The sequence below is a fragment of the Hyla sarda genome, chromosome 3 (genome assembly GCF_029499605.1).
Source record: "Hyla sarda isolate aHylSar1 chromosome 3, aHylSar1.hap1, whole genome shotgun sequence".
Classification (NCBI taxonomy): domain Eukaryota; kingdom Metazoa; phylum Chordata; class Amphibia; order Anura; family Hylidae; genus Hyla; species Hyla sarda.
This window is the reverse complement of record NC_079191.1, coordinates 306,859,920-306,880,266: the sequence shown is the minus strand read 5'-3', so window position 1 is coordinate 306,880,266 and position 20,347 is coordinate 306,859,920. Positions and strand designations below refer to the sequence as shown.

Here is a 20,347-nt window from a genome sequence, read left to right as displayed (position 1 = left end):
GATTTTTTTCTGCCAAGGGGACAACTTCCCTATCTGCATAGGTTCCTAAGAAGAGACATGAGAGGTAGGAAAATAAGGAAACATGGAGGAAGGAGAGTGAGGAACAGAAGAAAGTGTCCGTTCTCGACTTCTTTCCCTCATACGTCTGTCAAGTCGTACTGCTAAAGTCATGGCTTGTTCTAATGAGTCAGGTGATGGATAACTTACAAGAACATCCTTATTAGAATCAGATCAAGGAAGTCTGAACTGACACCTAAGGGCTGGATCATTACAACCAGACGCAGTACACCATTAGCACAGTACTCCTCAGCTGCGACTCTGCAAAGGCTGCACGGTCAGGTTCATCATAATGAAGGAAAAAGCAGAAAAGAAAGCATCCACAGAACTTAATTCAGGATCTGAGTAATGTAAAGAGAATGCCCACTCCTCGGGATCTTCTTGAAACAAAGACATTATAAGTCCTACTCTCTGGTCCTCTGTGCTAGTAGACTGTGGTCTCAGGCGAAAGTACAGTTTACAACTCTCCCTGAATAGAACAAATTTCTTTCGGTCACCAGAAAAGCAGTCAGGATGATTCATTTTTGGTTCACTCGAAACAGCTGGAGGACAGACCACTGACTGAACATTAGCTGAACCCTTTCAGCAAAGGGACTGTACGAAATGGGATAATCCCTGCATTTTCTCTACTAAAGCCATCATTGCTTCCATTTTAGCAAATGCAGGTATATATTTTTTTAGGCTTGTGAAAATGTCACGTAAGGGCAGGAAAGGAGTGTACTGTAATCTCGCCCTCTCCCCTATCCCTGCCTACTTACGTACCTGCCCTAAACGACAGGTCCGTAACCATGAAGACAGTCCTTTCCTGAATACGTGAGGGACATAATAGTCAAAATAATAAATTACAATGAACGTTGCTGAATGTGAATCCACTGACCTGTGTGGCTGGTGACCCGGGCCGTATCGGGGAGCGGAGTCTAATGTGCCGCTGGTCTTCACTAGAGTCCAATCCAAGGCAGGATGGGCTTGCTGCAGCAGGCAACACGCAGGTCGCTACCCCCGATACGACGCAACCGCACAGGTAGCTGGGCGAGGCGAAGTACAGTAGGATTAGGCTGAGACGAAGTCGGACTTAGCAGAAGGTCAGGGCAGGCGGCAAAGGTGCATAGTCAATAACGTAGCAGAAGGGTCAGAACACAGGCTAGGCAACAGACAAAAGGTATGCTTAATCTCAGGCAAATGGCACTGAAGATCAGGCTGGGAAGAGTGGGAGGTGGAGGGACTATACAGACTAGTGTCAGGTGTTACACATAATTATGGGCATACTGGCCCTTTAAATTTTAGAGCTTCGGTGTGCACATACCCTAATAGGTGGGGACACGCGCACTGGAGCTGAGAGGAAGAGGCAGCGGATGGCTGAGGTAAGTGACGGGCTGGGATTCGCAATTAAATCGGCCCAGTCATCTTGACAAGCAGAGATGGAATGCTGAAGATAGTCTCCTAAAACCTGATTCACCCTCTCGACCTTTCCATTGGATTGGGGGTGGTAGGTTGAAGAAAAATCCAGCTTGACTTGGAGACGTGAGAAGAGGGCCCTCCAGAGTTTAGAGACAAACTGGACTCCACAGTCGGATACAATATGCGACGGCAAACCATGTAAATGGAAGATGTAGCAAAGAAACAGTTTAGCAAGCTGCGATGCAGATGGAAGTCTAGGCAGCAGCACAAAATTAGCAATTTTAGAAAATTGGTTCAATACCACCCAGACGACAGTACTGCCTCCGGAAGACGGAAGGTCAGTAATGAAGTCCATAGCAATATTGGTCATGGGGAGCTCTGGAACAGGCAAAGGCTGAAGAAGACCTGCAGGTTTAGCATGAGGGGTCTTATCCCGGCCACAGACTGAACAGGAGCGGACAAAATCAACGACATCCTGCTTTAAACTAGGCCACCAATATTGTCTGGAGATGAAATGTAAGGACTTACTGGCTCCAAAATGACCAGCCAGAAGAGAGGAATGGCTCCATTTCAAGACACGGAGTCTTAAATGGGGAGATACGCAAGTCTTTCCTGGAGGTAGGTGCTGAAGATTTGCTGGCGCTGCAGAGATGAGACGCTCAGGAGGGATAATATGCTGAGAAGAAGATTCTCGGTCATGCACATCAGTAGACCTGGAAAGAGCGTCAGCTTGCAAATTCTTGTCTGCAGGACGGAAATGGATGTAGAAGTCAAATCTGGAGAAGAACAGAGACCATCGGGCCTGCCGGGGGTTGAGTCGATGGGCTGTCTGGAGATAGAGCAAGTTCTTATGGTCAGAATACAGTGGGGATCAAAAATTTGTATTAATGTGCATAAAGAAGCCAAGGAAAGATGGAAAAATCTCCAAAAGGCATCAAATTACAGATTAGACATTCTTATAGTATGTCAACAAAAGTTAGATTTTATTTCCATCATTTACACTTTCAAAATGACAGAAAACAAAAAAATGGCATCTGCAAAAGTTTGGGCACCCTGAAGAATTTATAGCATGCACTGCCCCCTTTGCAAAACTGACACCTACCAGTGTCATGGATTGTTCTCAATCATCATCTGGGAAGACCAGGTGATGTCAATCTCAAAGGTTTTAAATGCCCAGACTCATTTGACCTTGCCCCAACAATCAGCACCATGGGTTCTTCTAAGCAGTTGTCTAGAAATCTGAAACTGAAAATAGTTGATGCTCACAAAGCTGGAGAAGGCTATAAGAAGATAGCAAAAGGTTTTCAGATGTCAATATCCTCTGTTCAGAATGTAATTAAGAAATGGCAGTCATCAGGAACAGTGGAAGTTAAAGCAAGATCTGGAAGACCAAGAAATTACAGGATTGTGAGAAAAACAATTCAAAACCCCCGTTTGACTGCACAATCCCTCCAGAAAGATCTGGCAGACACTGGAGTTGTGGTACACTATTCCACTATAAAGAGATACTTGTACAAATATGATCTTCATGGAAGAGTCATCAGAAGAAAACCTCTTTTACGCCCTCACCACAAAAATCTGCATTTGAACATATAGACAAGCCTGATGCATTTTGGAAACAAGTTCTGTGGACCGATGAGGTTAATATTGAACTTTTTGGCTGGAATGGGCAAAGGTACATTTGGAGAAGAAGGGGAACAGAATTTAATGAAAAGAACCTCTGTCCAACTGTTAAGTATGGGGGTGGATCAATCATGCTTTGGGGTTGTATTGCAGCCAGTGGCACAGGGAACATCTCATGAGTAGAAGGAAAGATGGATTCAATACAATTTCAGCAAATTTTGGATGCTAACTTGATGCCATCTGTGAAAAAGCTGAAGTTAAAGAGAGGATGGCTTCTACAAATGGATAATGATCCACGGGGGATTACATCAAGAGGCGTAAACTGAAGGTTTTGCCATTGCCTTCACAATCTCCTGACCTCAACATAATTGAAAATCTATGGATAGACCTTAAAAGAGCAGTGCGTGACAGACAGCCGAGAAATCTCAAAGAACTGGAAGACTTTTGTAAGGAAGAATGGGCAAACATACCTCAAACAAGAATTGAAAGACTCTTGGCTGGCTACAAAAAGCGTTTACAAGCTGTGATACTTGCCAAAAGGGGGCAGTACAAGATATTAACTCTGCAGGGTGCCCAAACTTTTGCAGACGCCATGCATAGATAACATAGATAACGGTTCTGTGCGGTATAGCACAGTACAGTTCAGATTTTCTCCATTAACCGTAGAGATGTAGAAGGGCTTCAACAGATGAGACACCAGCAGATGATACCTATGAACTAAGGAGGCATCAATAACATTTCCCGCGGAACCAGAATCCAGGAAGGCAAGAACGTAAATAATCTCTTAGAAAGCTGGACTGATAAATTCAAGCATGGAAAGGTGGTGTTCACACCTAGGGAAGCCTCTCCCACAAACCCTAAGTGCGAGCGTTTCCCTGAGACTGGGGACGTATAGGACAATCTTTGAGGAAATTATCTGCACTGGTGCAGTAGAGACATAGATTCTCCGCTCATCGACGAGTTCTTTCCTGCAGAGTCAGGCGAGACCGATCCTTCTGCATTAATTTCCTATAGATCATCCAGAGATGACCCAAAAATTACCCATTCTTCCCATACACCCTAAAGACGTGGGTTAAAAGTGCAATCTTTATTGTATTGTACACACACAAATTATATTAAAATACTAGGAGCCACTGTAATCCACTTTCCTAATAGATGTGAAATGACCAACTGGTTCAGTATTTGATATAGATCCACCTGCATAGCCTCCACTGAGGGAGGCAACGTAGAAGGTTGCAGTGGTTGCTGGAGGACTGCTGCCAGGCGGGGAAAGTGCCAAGGTTGTGCAGACTCCCATTCTTGACGTTGTTTCTCATGCTGCTCAGAGAAAGTGATATCAATCCGAGAGGCCAGCTGTATAAGATCATTTAAGGTAGATGGCAATCCCGGGCAGCAAGGACATCCTTAATGTGGCTAGAGAGTCCTCTTTTGAAGGTGGCGCAAAGAGCTTCATAATTCCAGGATAACTTAGAAGCCAGTGTACGAAAAAGGATAGCGTACTCGCTAAGAAAGGCCGAACAAAGCCGTTTCAGCAGAAGAAGCTTGTGAAGATTCTTCAAAAACACTTCGGAATTCCATCAGGAAAGCTTGAAGGCTGGCTGTGAGAGGGTCACTGCGATCCCATAATGGAGTTGCCCAGGCTTGAGCCCTTCCAGTTAACAAACTGACAACAAAGGCCACCTTCGCTCGTTCCATAGGGAATTGTTGCGCCATAAGCTCTATGGTGTATGGAGCACTGTGTCACAAATCCACAGCAGGACTTGGGATCCCCTTCATACTTACATACTGGGCAAGGCAAAGTACAGTAGGATAAGGCTGAGACGAAGTCGGACTTAGCAGAAGGTCAGGGCAGGCGGCAAAGGTGCGTAGTCAATAACGTGGCGGAAGGGTCAGAACACGGGCTAGGCAACAGACAAAGGGTACACTTAATCTCAGGCTAATGACACTGAAGATCCGTCAGGGAAGAGTGGGAGGTACAGGGACTATATAGACTAGTTTCAGGTGTTACACATAATTATAGGTGTACTGGCCCTTAAAATTTCAGAGTGTCGGCACACACGCCCTAAAAGGCGGGGAGTTGAGAGGCAGAGGAAGAGGCAGCGGAGGACTGAGGTAAATGAGGGGCTGGGATTCGCATGCAGGCGCGTCCGGTGATGCGAATCCCAGCCCAACCAGCAGCAGGGGAGAACAGGACAATGAGCTCACGGCCAGCGCAAGTGGCCGGAGCGCGAAGTGTAATAACTTGGAGTTTGTGTTGCCTTTATATTTTTGAGCATTTTTTTTTACCCCCTGTATGGGGGTAATGTTAGACTTTGTATTGTGTTTTTTATTCAGTGAGATTATGATGGCATTACTGAGTTACTATTGAGTGGTAAGGGTAGAATGGTCATGGTATAAAAGTGAAGAAGAAAAAAGAAAACAGAGCGCTCCAATGTGTAGAACAATTAAAGATAAGGGGGGCCCCTTAAATTGAAAAGGACTCACCAGATATTGTTGTGCTAAGGTGGAGGCACAACGCTCGTGTGCACAATCTCCTTACGGAGGTGATAGTGAATCCAATGTGGGCTGCAGCTTATCCCGCCCAGGCAGCAGCATGGGAGAAACAAAAGCAGATAATCACACCAGCAGGTGTGAAAAGGTGATGGGATATATCTCAGCGCTGTCCACAAAACAGGTATAGGAGAAATTAATTTTTATTTTAGCATATTAAAATAAAAAGATGCTAAAATAAAAAGAAATTTCTCCTATACCAGTTTTGTGGACAGCGTTGAGATATATCCCATCACCTTTTCACACCTGCTGGTGTAAATATCTGCTTATGGTATAAAAGTATCATTATAGCTTTGTATAGTGGCAATATTGACATTTATATAGTGACACTGGCTATAGTATATAACAGGTGACTGTGTTGTTGCTACAATATTTTATGTTATGGAATCCCACTTAAAACAAAAAATACACTATTGATTAAGACTGCGGCCCTTTATTTAGCTTATTCGAAAAGTTTGATCTGCCTAATCAGCATGAAGGGCAGAAAATTCCCTTGCATGGTTCTACTGTGAAGAAAGAACAAAACTGAGGGTACTTTTAAGGGTACTATTCAGAAAATGCTGGATGAATGTTTTTCTCTCATTTAAAATTATACTAGTAAAAAGGAACTTACTGTTTTCCAAACCTTTGGAAACCACTGACTGAAAAGGCTTCTGTAGTAACTGCATTTAGAATGATCGATGGATACAAGAAATACTTCTCAAAACAGACAAGGCAAACATATATCTTTTCAAACCACATTAACTGGGCGGCATCTAAAAAGACAGAAACAAAAGATATGTTAAATTTATAGCAAAAAAATACTATACACACAGTAATAAAAAATATAGCAGTTAGGGAGGAGACAGAAGCGTCAGCTTTTTGCTAAACTGTAGTGGCATTGGATTCAAAAGGAATGGGAAATGTAAAGGAAATACTTTTCCTACATGGAAGACCTACTTCAAGCTTTGGCTAATAAACTGAAGTGGCTGTGCCGTGTGTGTTTCCAGCCTAAGTCCTGTCTGTTTAAGTTATATACAATTAAGGTGAACTGGACTAAGATATCAGTGTGCCGTCTGTGTTCCCTGTTTCTTGGAAGTTGGATCATAAACAGAGTGAACCTGTTTATGATCCAACAATTTCTTCAAATAAATTGCCAGACTCACAATAATGTATTTTTTTTTTTTTGTAAATAATATTTATTAAGTTTTTCAAAATAGTTAACAAGACAGACTGCTTCATGTGAAGCATCCACACAAGCAGGGAATACATAGTACATTATAACTTGCGTTCAAGTAACAAAAACAGCAAACGGAAATTAAACTCACAGTGAAGTTAAATATGGTCATCTGATAAGTAAACATTAGGTCTAATCCAATTGGAAAAAGATAGCTATTGATACATGAAAATGGTGCGTGCACTCCAGTGTATTTACAAAGCGATTATGAAACAATACGCCAGCGGTGAATTGTTCTTGGTGAACAGCCCTGACAATGTTGATATACATATTATATATCTATACAATATGAGGACATAATCCAACAACCCCACCTTTTTTGGAAGGCTTTAAAAGGTATTCAATCCTAGTGCTATGATTTTCTCAAACGAGTAAGTGGTGTTAATCTTATTGATCACTAACTCTATAGATGGTACCGTACTAGACTTCCAGTGACACGCTAACGCTATTTTAGCTATTATGCACATAATGCAGTATAAATCTCGTGTAGATATAGATAAGGAGGAAAGGTCAAGGAATAAAAGGGCTGAATGTGGTGACCAGGGTATACCGTCCCCCAAAACTGTCCTCAGTAATGCGGAGAAGGCAGTCCAGAAAGGACTAATACGTGTGCAATCCCATAAGATGTGGTATAACGTGCCTTTCGCTCCAAAGTTCCTCCAACACCTTTCGGAAGTTTCAGGATAAATCCTTGCTAATCTGTCTGGCGTGTAATAACATCTTAAGGACGTTTTCATAGCTGATTCTATATGGGAGGAGCACATAAGGGCTGCATGCATGTGTCTGAAAGCTTTCTCCCATTCGGATAAAGGTATGGTGATCCATAAATCCCTTTCCCATACACGAAGGGGGTAGGGCTTAATGTTCTTCTGATATGTTATGACGGCGTTATAAAATGGTTTAAGTTCCTTTTGTGAGGAGGCTAGCAACCTAGTAGCTGAACTATCCAAGTCCCCCAGGGCTGGAGCAAGGTGTTGTACAGACTCACAATAATGTTAATGCATGACTTTCTCCAAATTTTTATACATTTTCCACCACATTTGAAAGGGGCATGGCGTCATGGTTTGGCAATGCATAAGAAGCAGCACTACATTACCAAAAAATAAATAAATACATGTAGTGTATGTTTCTGGCGCAGTTTAGACCAACTAATAGTTGGTGTTACGGAACTGGATGTGAATCCTCTAACCTGTGTGGCTGATGACTCGGACCGCATCGGGGAGCGGAGTCTAAGGTGCTGCTGGACTTCCCCAGAGCCCACCACAAGGCAGGATGGGCTTGCTGCGGCAGGGGACACCCAGGTCACTACCTCCGACATGGCTCGACCACACAGGTAGCTGGGCAAGGCGAGGTACCGAAGAATAAGGCAGTAGCGTAGTCAAAAGTAGCAGAAGGTCAAGGCAGGTGGTAAAGGTGCGAAGTCAAATAACGTAGCAGGAAGATCTGGATACACGGGTAAGGCAAACAGGCAATATGGAACGCTTAATCTCAGGTCAAGAACTAATTATCGGTGCACTAGCTCTTTGAATTTCAGAGCTCCGGCACGCGTGCCCTAGGAGATGGGGAAGCGCGAGTCAGAGCTGAGACACAGAGGTGGAGGCGGCAGCAGAGCGTGGCGAGTGACGGGCTGCGATTCGCAAGTGGGCACGTCCCGCAATGCGAATCCCAGCCCGCCGGCAGACGGGGACACAGGGGACACTGCGCTCGTGGCCGGAGCTTTCAGCCGAAGTGCAGAGCGTAACAGTACCCCCCCCCCCCCCCTTTGGTCTCCCCTCCTCTTGTGGTTCAGAAATTTTTTGAGAAGGTCCTGGTCCAAGATATTGCCCTGTGGTTCCCAAGACCTCTCCTCTGGACCGAATACTTCCCAATCCACAAGAAAGAAGTGTTTTCCTCTGACCAGCTTGGAATCCAGGATTTCCTTAACAGCAAAAACATCAGAGATGGAGGAAGGCGAGATGTCCTTTTGAGCAAAACGATTGTAGATGACAGGCTTCAAGAGGGAGACATGGAAGGAATTCGGGATCCGGAGAGAGGAGAGCAGATGAATGGAATAAGCCACGGGTTTAAGTAGCTTTTTGACTTCATAGGGACCCAAAAAGCGTGGACCCAGTTTATAAGAGGGTACCGTAAAGCGGATATGTTTGGAGGATAAACACACTTTGTCCCCAGGAGAGAACTCGTGAGGGGGGTGTCTTTTCCTGTCCGCTTGCGACTTCATACGGGTCGTGGCATGAAGAAGGCAGTGACTAATCTTCTGCCAGATGGAGGTGAAATTCCGCACCAGTTCGTCAGCCATAGGTAATCCAGAAGAAGAAGAAGAAGACAAGGGAAGAGGAGGACGAGGATGAAACCCATAGACCACAAAGAAGGGTGAAGTCCCAGTGGATTCAGAATACCTATGGTTGTAAGAAAATTCGGCCCAGGGTAGCAAATCGGCCCAGTCGTCTTGGCGAGCAGAGACAAAATGGCGAAGTTAGTCCCCCAGGATCTGGTTCACCCTTTCGACCTGACCATTAGATTGAGGATGGGAAGCCGAGGAGAAGTCCAATTTAACTTGGATACGAGAGCAGAGGGCCCTCCAGAACTTGGAGACGAACTGGACTTCCTGGTCGGAGACAATTTGAGTAGGAAGTCCATAGAGATGGAAGATATGACCAAGGAATAGCTTGGCAACCTGCGGTGCAGATGGTAAACCTGGCAAGGGCACAAAATTAGCCATTTTAGAAAATCGGTCCACAACAACCCAGATGACTGTATTGCCGTCAGAAGAAGGAAGGTCAGTAATAAAATCCATTGCTATGTCGGTCCAGGGCAGCTCAGGAACTGGCAAAGGATGTAGTAGACCAGCAGGCTTGGCACAAGAGGTCTTGTCCCGGGCACAGACTGAACAGGAACAAACGAAGTCAATGATATCTTGTTTTAGAGTTGGCCACCAATACTGTCGGGAGATGAGTTGCAAGGATGTACGAATACCGGCATTACCAGCCAACAGAGAAGAACGACCCCATTTCAAGACTCGGAGTAATGTAGGTTTTCCCAGGAGGCAGATGCTGAAGACTTGCTGGTGCTGCGGAAATGAGACAATTAGGAGGTACAATATGTTGAGGGTGAGATTCTTGGACTTGTACTTCAGAGGATCTAGTGTGTCAGCCCGAACATTCTTCTCTGCTGGACGGAAGTGAATAAAAAAGTCAAATCTGGAGAACAGAGACCAGCAAGCCTGTCGAGGGTTGAGACGATGGGCAGTCTGTAGATATAGCAAGTTCTTGTGGTCAGTATCAATAGTAAGCAGATCTACAGAGCCCTCCAAGAGATGACGCCATTCTTCCAAGGCCAATTTAATAGCCAAGAGCTTGCGATCTCCAACTGTATAATTTCTCTCCGCGGGAGAGTAAGTCTTAGAGAAGAAACCGCTGGTTACAGTTCTTCCTTTGGATGATTTTTGTGTCAAAACTGCACCTGCACCAACTGAAGAAGCATCCACTTCCAAAATAAATGGCTTGCCTGGATCTGGTCTTGACAACACAGGAGCAGAGGCGGATTTTAACTGTTTGAATGCTTCTTCAGTCTCAGGAGTCCAGACCTTTGGATTAGCAGTTTTCTTGGTAAGAGAAACGATGGGGGCAACCAAGGTGGAGTAGTGTGGAATAAATTGCCGATAATAATTGGCAAAGCCGAGGTAGTGCTGAATCGCTTTCAAGCCAGAAGGTCGAGGCCAAGCCAGTACAGCGCACAACTTGTTAGGATCCATTTGTAGACCTTGACTGGTAACAATATACCCAAGAAACCGAAGGCTGGTCTTTTCAAAAGTACACTTTTCAAGTTTTGCATACAGATTGTCTCGGAGGCGCTGTAAAACTTGGCGGAGGTGAGAACAATGAGTGTGGAGATTGGGCGAGTAGACAAGAATGTCATTCAAATAGACAACAACACAGGACTATAGGAGGTCACGAAAAATGTCATTGACAAACTCCTGGAAGACTGCTGGAGCATTACAGAGCCCAAATGGCATCACAGATACTCGAAATGTCCGTCACGAGTATCTTCCACCTGTCCCCTTCTCACATACGAATGAAATTATAGGCCCCACGAAGGTCTAGTTTAGAGAAGATCCTGGCACCCCGCAGATGATTACAAAATTCAGAGATTAAAGCAAGTGGGTAGTGGTTCTAGTGGTAATTTTATTCAAGCCTCGGTAGTCAACGCAAGGTCCCAAAGACCCATCTTTCTTTTCCAGGAAGAAGAACCCGTCCCCAGCAGGGGAAGATGACTTCCTGATAAATCCCTTCTGAAGATTCTCCTGGATGTAATTAGACATAGTCTGAGTTTCAGGGACCGACAAAAGGTAGATTCTGCCCCAGGGAGGTGTGGAGCCGGGCAGTAAATCAATAGGACAGTCATAGGGATGATGTGGTGGTAAGACTTCAGCTTGTTTTTAACTGAAGACATCAGCAAAGTCCTGAAGGAACGAAGGCAAACCGGGCAGAGGACAAGAAGATGATTCCAACCTAGCCAAACTTATTTGAATACAGTGGTTGTTGCGATGTGGTCCCCAATGAAGAACTTCTTCAGTTTTCCAATCCAACTGCGAGGCATGGAGTTGCAACCACGGTAGGCCAAGCAGAAGAGAAGTACAATGAGGGATTACATACAAAGTCAAGTTCTCCTTATGCAAGGCTCCGACCTGCATAGACAACCGTTCAGTGCAGTATAGCACAGTACAGTCTTTCTCCATTGACTGTAGAGATGTACACAGGCTTTAACAGGCGAGATACCTATGTACAAGGGAGGCATAAATAAAATTTCCATCGGAACCAGAGTCCAAGAAGGCAAGAACAAAGACAATCTCTTTGGAGGGTAAAAAGAGCAGGACCATCAAATTTAAGCATGGAGAGGTGGTATTCACACCTAGGGAGGCCTCTCCCACAAACCCTAGGTGTGAGTGTTTCCCTGTGGCTGTGGATGTAGAGGACAATCTTTTAGGAATGATCCGCACTGGTGCAGTAAAGGCATAGATTCATAGTTCATCGGCGAGTTCTTTTCTGCAAGGTCAGGGGAGACCGATCCACTTGCATAGCCTCCACTGCGGGAGGCAATGTAGAAGATTGCAGTGATTACTGGAAGACAGATGCCAGACTGGGAAAGCGCTGAGATCATACAGATTCCCTTTCTTGGCAAAGTTCCTCACGTCTGTCAGAGAAACGAATATCAATCCGGGATGCCAAGTGTATAAGTTCCTTCAAGTTAGATGGCAATTCCCGGGCAGCAAAGGCATCCTTGATATGACTAGATAATCCTCTCTTGAAGGTGGCGCAAAGAGCTTCATTGCTCCATGATAACTCTGATGCCAGGGTACAAAACTGAATGGCATACTCGCCCACAGAGGAGTTGCCCTCTCAGCGGAGGAGGCCCGGGCTGGTTCCTCAAAGACACCCCGAAATTCTGTCAGGAAAGCCTGGAGATTGGTTGTGAGAGCATCACTGCGATCCTGCGATGAGGAGTTGCCCAGGCCAAAGCCCTTCCAGTTAAGAGACTGATGACGAAGGCAACCTTTGCTCGTTCCATAGGGAACTGTTCAGCCATGAGTTCAATTTGCATGGAGCACTGTGTCACAAAACCATGCCAGGACTTGGGATCCCCCTCATATTTCTCAGGAAAAGATAAGCAGAGTTTCGTTCCAGAGGAGACTGCAGCAGCGGGAGGCAGCACTGGAACAGGAGGAGGCTGTGGTTGTGGCGGTTGCTGCAGAGCAGTTGGCAACTGCTGCATCATGATGGATAACTGGCTCAACTGCTGTGCCTGCTGTGCCAACTTCTGTGACTTGAGCACCACGATACAAGCGAGATCTGGATTATCTGGTAGAAGGAATCCCAGCGGGATCCATGGCCGGATCTTGCTGCTTCGGAGCTGGATGTGGATCCTCTAACCTGTGTGTCTTATGACTCGGACCTTATCGGGGAGCAGAGTCTAAAGTGCAGCTGGTCTTCACCAGAGCCCGCCGCAAGGCAGGATGGGCTTGCTGCGGCAGGCAACACCCAGGTCACTACCCCCCACAGGGCTCAACCACACAGGTAGTTGAGCAAGGCGAGTTACCGAAGGAAAAGGCAGTTGCGTAATCAAACGTAGCAGAAGGTCAATGCAGGTGGCAAAGGGGCGAAGTCAAATAACCTAGCGGGAAGGTCTGGATACATGGGTAAGGCAAACAGGTAATATGGAACGCTTAATCTCAGGCTAGGGGCACTGAAGATCTGGCAGGGAAGTGTGGGAGGTGCAGGGACTTTATAATGTAGTGTCATGTGCAACAACTAATTAGGAGCGCACTGGCCCTTTAAATTTCAGAGCTTCGGCGCATGTGACACAGTGACACTGTGCTTACGGCCGGAGCTTTCGGCCGGACGCAGAGTGTTAACAGTTGGTCTAGTCATTGTAACAATATGACGGATTTATCAAACAGCTTGAGCCACTATGATAAATCTGGCGCATTCGTACACTGTTTTAGTTTACAGTCTTCACACGTTACAAATTTTGATGTGGTGTCTGTTGTGATTTTGCTGCAGGTTGCCAATAATTTTTTTGAAACACAGGGGAAAAATGGCATTTTAACTGTGATTCTAAGGTTGCAGTAGAACAGTTACACTTTTTGCTGTCCTGTGATGAATGTTACGCCGAGCGCTCCGGGTCCCTGCTCCTCCCCGGAGCGCTCACGGCGTCTCTCTCCCTGCAGCGCCCCGGTCAGACCCGCTGACCGGGAGCGCTGCACTGACATTGCCGGCGGGGATGCGATTCGCACAGCGGGACGCGCCCGCTCGCGAATCGCATCCCAAGTCACTTACCCGTCCCGGTCCCCAGCTGTCATGTGCTGGCGCGCGCGGCTCCGCTCTCTAGGGCGCGCGAGCGCCAGCTCTCTGAGACTTAAAGGGCCAGTGCACCAATGATTGGTGCCTGGCCCAATTAGCTTGATTAGCTTCCACCTGCTCCCTGGCTATATCACATCACTTCCCCTGCACTCCCTTGCCGGATCTTGTTGCCTTGTGCCAGTGAAAGCGTTTAGTGTTGTCCAAGCCTGTGTTACCTGATCTCCTGCTATCCATATTGACTACGAACCTTGCCGCCTGCCCCGACCTTCTGCTACGTTTTACCTTGCCTCTGCCTAGTCCTTCTGTCCCACGCCTTCTCAGCAGTCAGCGAGGTTGAGCCGTTGCTAGTGGATACGACCTGGTTGCTACTGCCGCAGCAAAACCATCCCGCTTTGCGGCGGGCTCTGGTGAACACCAGTAGCCTCTTAGAACCGGTCCACCAGCACGGTCCACGCCAATCCCTCGCTGGCACAGTGGATCCACAACCTGTAAGCCGAATCGTGACAATGAAACTGTAACAAAACCACAAAGTGTGAACAAAGCCTAAAATCCCATCTGAATTGAGTCCACCTCGGTGTGGTGGATGGGGGACATTGTTTTAATCAAAAAGTGCATTAAGAGCCTCCATTTCTTGACCAAGAGTGCTGTTGTAACCTTCTTTTTTTTATACTTTGTATTTGCCACAGCAGTGTGCACCCATGTATTAGGTAAGTTGTGCTGGCATTTTTTTTTTTTTTTTGCAGTAGAACAGTCGCACTTTTTGCTGTACCATGATGGAACTGTAAAAAAGAATGTGTGAGCACAGCCTAAAAATTGTGATTAATTAGCAAAACCTCATAAGGTGAGCCCTCTATAAACCCTACTTACCATTCTGATTTACCTATTTCTCCCTATTATGCACTTTTTGATCTTTATTTCTTATACTCTGGCTTAAAATATGATCTACTAACCAATGATTTCTCTCTGTCTGTATTCTTTATTTTGAAGCAGGGGATGTGCAATCCAAAGCCATGGATGATGTTTTCGTAGTTGTGGTATTATATAGTGTGCCAGAAGACCCACAGTCAATGCCATAACAAGCAACACAGTACTGAGAATTGGCTGTATAAAGAATATATAAAACAAAATTATTAACATTTTTATAACACTTTGCAATGCAAGGTATAGACAGGCTTATCAAAATATTAAATATAAAAGAAAAATGTCAGATCTAAAGAAAGTGTTGCTGTCCACTTTATCTGAGTAGGTCTATATATTTAAGACCCTGATATTTGATAGGTCCGCTTTGGATGAAATTGCTGCATGATATTTAGAATTCAGTAGCTAATCCAATATCTGTAAGTGTAAACAAACTTAAAGGAAAACTGTCAGATATTTTCTCCAGTACTATCCACTGGTACTGAGGGATAGTGCGGGAGACACTGATTCCAATGAGCCCTACCTTGCCCGGAACCGCACAGCCGTTCGCCCGCAATTGTAGTTTTATTATATGTAAAAATCTTGCTGTAACTGGCACAGGCGGGGCTCCTGCAGCTTAACTGGCACTGACGTCAGCGCCGCTTATGAATATTCATCCCCCCTCCCTCCAGTTAGAAGCATCGAAGAGAGGGAGAGCTGGAGGGAGGGGGGATGAATATTCATAAGCAGCGCTGACGTCAGTGCCAGTTAAGCTGCAGAAGCCCCGCCCATGCCAGTTACAGCAGTATTTCCACATATAATACAACTACAATTGAGGGCAAATAGTCGGGCAGATCCGGGCAAGGTAGGGCTCATTGGAATCAGCGTCAACTGCACTATCCATCAGTACCTGTGGATAGTGCGGGAGAAAATATCTGACAGTTTTCCTTTAAAGGGGTTATCCACTATAAGGTGATTTTAGTATGTACCTGGCAGACAGTAATGGACATGCTTAGGAAGGACTAGTCTTGTGGCTAAATGGCTATGTTGTTAGATTACCATAAGACTGTGGCTAGCTTTTTGTGAACTAGTATTTCCTGTTTGACTTTTCCTTTTTTGACTACAAATCCCACAATTCCATTTTCCTCCCTCCCACACATCAGCCACCCCACCCATTGAAACATAAATGAGCTTCAGCCATTCAAAAGACCTGTAGTTTTCAATCAGGGTGCCTACAGCTTTTGCATTAGTTGCAGATTGATCCCTCCACCCATTAAAGCAGACAGGCTCCCTGTCATCAGCTGCCTAGTGAGTCAGGTCTCACCCGCATTGCAACCCGGGAAAAATCTGAGACAATAGTCATTTTGTATGCTGTTAAAAATAAATATTGGGGTGAAAATCACAGAAGAATTGTGAGAAAACAGTCCCACACAGGTACAGACACTATATATGAACTAAACTAACGTTACAGCCCCTGTAGCATAGTCAAATAAAAAAAAATCCTGGAATACCCCTTTAACAACGTTGTATTTTAGTGTAAAGTTTTTTTTGGGGGAGGTCTCTACTGGATAAATTATTAACGTTAGACAGGTGGGGTTCCCTCTCCCCCAGCCACAAGATCATGACAAGGAGTAGATTAGATTACGTTGATGAAAATATTCAAAAGTTAATCCTCCATGTGGTCCAGCACTCATGGAGCTTGAATCAAAAATGCATCATTTATCAGATGTTCAGATTAGTATCAGCAGCAACAATGTAGAAATAAAATAAATACTTATGACAAGGCTCTGTTAGCTAATATGTTTTAGATTTCCTTGGATTCTTAGTCATATGACTTAGTTGAATGTCATGCGTCATGATGGCCTTGCACATGCCGATTTCCTACTGCAAGGCCATATGGAAGAATATAGCACTAATTATAAACAGATATAAAGATTATTCATAGATCTCAGACCTCAGAATTTTTTGCTTAAATTATTTTTTCTTTTCAATGCGGCCTTCTTTCTACAGGTCAGCGGATCTTTGTGCAGTGAGCGGTAGTGTTCACTGGTAATATTTTGGCCTAGATAAGACTTTTTGATAGATTTGCATTCCATGTTTTTTGGAATGCAAGGTCACCAAATATAGACATTCTGGCAACAGGTATTTTTTGGGGGGAAATCACATGAGGATATTCATTGGATGTTTCTAGAGGTACTCCCATGGAAAACTTTTTTTTTTTTTAAATCAACTGGTGCCGGAAAGTTAAACAGATTTGTAAATTACTTCTATAAAAAAAAATTTAATCTTTCCAGTACTTATTAGGGGCTATATACTACAGAAGAAATGCTTTTCTTTTTGGATTTCTCTGATGTCATGACCACAGTGCTCTCTGCTGACCTCTGCTGTCCATTTTTGGAACTGTCCAGAGCAGGAGAAAATTCCCATAGCAAACATATGCTGCTCTGGACAGTTCCTAAAATGGACAGCAGAGGTCATCAGAGAGCACTGTGGTCATGACATCAGAGAAATCCAAAAAGAAAAGCATTTCCTCTGTAGTATACAGCCCATAAAATGTATTGGAAGGATTAAGATTTTTTAATAGAAGTAATTTACAAATCTGTTTAACTTTCTGGCACCAGTTGACTTAAAAACAAGAAGCACGTATATCGTGTGAAACAGTTCTGTCGCCAAGCAATGATACCCCTGCACCGATCCCTCTCCCCTACTTTGATATTTGTATTGTGAGTCTGCCAACTTTTTCTTCATCTACTTGTCCTGTTTTCCATGGGAGTACCCCTTTAAGTAACCCAAAATAAAGCGTAATAAAGCATAATCTAAAAGTACTAAGTCAATATTTTAATACACGACATGTATTTAACCCATTAAAGGGGGGATTTTATTTTTATGTTTTCGGTTTTTCCTCCTCCCCTTCTAAAAATCATAACTCTTTTATATTTTCATCCATAGACGAGTATGAGGGCTTGTTTTTTGAGAGACCAGTTGTCCTTTGTAGTGACATCACTCATTTTACCATTAAATGTATGGCACAACCCAAAAAATACTATTGTGGAGAAATACTAGTGTGGGGAAATTGAAAAGAAAACTGCAATTTAGCAAATTTTGAAAGGTTTCGTTTTCACGCTGTACAATTCACCGTAAAACTGACATGTTTTGTTTATTTTGTGGGTCAATACGATTAAAGTTATTCCCATGTCTACATACTTTTCTATTATTGTACTGCTAAAAAAAAAAAAAAGCTAATTTTTTACCAAATTAGTACATTTAACCCTTTAAAGCCCATTTTGACCTTAAAGACCAGGCCAATTTTATTTTAGCGTTTTCTTTTTTTCCTCCTCGCCTTCTAAAATCCATAACACTCTTATATTTCCATCTACAGACCCATATATGGGCTTGTTTTTTTGCATGACCAATTGTACTTTGTAATGAAACCTCATTTTACCAAAAAATATATGGCGAACCAAAAGAATAAATTTTTTGGGGACGAAATTTCAATGAAAACCACAATTTTGCACACTTTGGAGGGTTTTGTTTTCACACTGTACACTTTACAGTAAAAATGACATGTGTTCTCTGGGTCAATACGGTTAAAATGATAGCCATGGCTAGCTATTTTTCTTTTTTTTTTACCGCTTAAAAAACATCTCAAACTTTTTATACAAAATCAGTAATAAAATCGCACTATTTTGACCGCCTATAACTTTTTCATTTTTCCGTATATGGGGTGATATGAGGGCTCCTTTTTTGCGCCGTCATCTGTACCTTTTATTGATACCACATTTGCATGTATACAACTTTTAGATCACTTTTTGTAATTATTATTTTTGAATAAAATGTGACAAAAAAACAAAATTTTTGGACTTTTTTTTTATTTTTTACGTTTACGCTGTTCACCGTACGGGATGATTAACATTACATTTTGATAGATCGGATATTTACGCACGCGGAGATACTAGATATGTTTAAAAAAAATGTTTATGCTTTTTGGGGGTAAAATGGAAAAAAGGGAAATTTTCATTTTTATTGGGGGAAGGGACTATCAATAGCAATCAATTGATTGCTAATACTGTTCAGTGCTATGCACAGGGCATAGCACTGATCAGTATTATCAGCTATCTTCTGCTCTGGTCTGCTCGATCTCAGATCAGACCAGAAGACACCGGGAGACGGCCGGAGGCAGGTGAGGAGACCTCTGGACGCCATTACAGATGATCGGATCCCCGCGTCAGTGCTGCAGGCGATCCGATCATTTATTTTAACAAGTGCATTGCTGCAGATGCCGTGATCTGTATTTATCACGGCATCTGAGGGGTTAATGGTGGACATCCGTGCGATCGCGGATGTCCGCCATTACTGGCGTGTCCCCAGCTGCTGATAGCAGCCGGGACCTGCAGTGTATGACGCAAGCACTGCTTCAATGCTCGCGGTCATGCACAGGATGTAAATGTATGTCCTGGTGCGCTAAGTAACGCCGCACCAGGACGTACATTTATATCCGCGGTCGATAAGGGGTTAAAATCCCTCTATTTTGCTGACCAATAACTTTTTCATTTTTCCATATAAGTGGCGGTATGAGAACTCATTTTTTGCGCCGTAATCTGTACTTTTTATTGATACCACATTTGCATATATAAAACTTCTAATACATTTTTGATCAATTTTTTGGGGATTAAAATAAAAAAAAAAAAAGCAGCAATTTTGGACTTTTCTTTTTTTTTACGTTCACGCCGTTCACCATACGGATGTCCCACCAAACTCCAAAAATGGTCTGGACAAAATTATTGTCACTCTTAACTTAATATTTGGTTGCACACCCTTTGGAAAAAATAACTGAAATCAGTGGCTTTCTATAACCTTCAATAAGCTTCTTACACCTCTCAGCCGGAATGTTGGACCACTCTTCCTTTGCAAACTGCTCCAGGTCTCTCTTATTGAAAGGGCGTCTTTTCCCAACAGTAATTTTAAGATCTCTCCACAGGTGTTCAATGGGATTTAGATCTGGACTCATTGCTGGCCACTTCAGAACTCTCCAGCGCTTTGTTGCCATCCATTTCTGGGTGCTTTTTGACGTATGTTTGGGGTCATCGTCCTGCTGGAAGACCCAAGATCTTGGACACAAACCAAGCTTTCAGACACTGGGCTGTACAGTGCAACACAAAATCAGTTAGTAGTCCTCAGATTTCATGATGCCTTGCACACATTCAAGGCACCCAGTGCCAGAGGCAGCAAAACATCCCCAAAACATCATTGAACCTCCACCATATTTCACTGTAGGTACTGTGTTCTTTTCTTTGTAGGCCTCATTCAATTTTCGGTAAACAGTAGAATGATACGCTTTACCAAAAAGCACTTGGTCTCACCTGTCCTAAAGATTTTTTTCCTGGAAGGATTTTGGCTTACTCAAGTTCACTTTGGCAAAATGTAATCTTGCTTTTTTATGTCTCTGTGTCAGCAGTGGGGTCCTCCTGGGTCTCCTGCCATAGCGTTTCATTTCATTTAAATGTTGACGGATAGTTCGTGCTGATACTGATGATCCCTGAGCCTGCAGGACAGTTTGAATATCTTTGGAACTTGTTTGGCTTGTCCTGTGTTGACACCTTTGACCAATTTTTCTCTTCCATCCACGCCCAGGGAGATTATCTACAGTACCATTGGTTGCAAACTTCTTGATAATGTTGTGCACTGTGGACAAAGGCAAACCTAAATCTCTGGAGATGGACTTGTAACCTTGAGATTGTTGATATTTTTC

At 43.9% G+C, this 20,347-nt stretch overlaps 1 protein-coding gene across 8 annotated transcripts in view; it reads right to left on the bottom strand.

The window, feature by feature from the left end:
• Positions 1-20,347, bottom strand: part of PCNX2 (pecanex 2) — a 357,339-nt gene that overhangs the window by 136,786 nt on the left and 200,206 nt on the right. For all 8 annotated transcript variants that reach the window (XM_056567003.1, XM_056567002.1, XM_056566999.1 and 5 more), the window contains 2 exons: positions 14,652-14,802; positions 6,242-6,383 (listed from right to left, as the gene is read on the bottom strand). In XM_056567003.1, the coding sequence (XP_056422978.1) occupies positions 6,242-6,383; positions 14,652-14,802 (293 nt within the window). The remainder of the gene's footprint in view (positions 1-6,241; positions 6,384-14,651; positions 14,803-20,347) is intronic.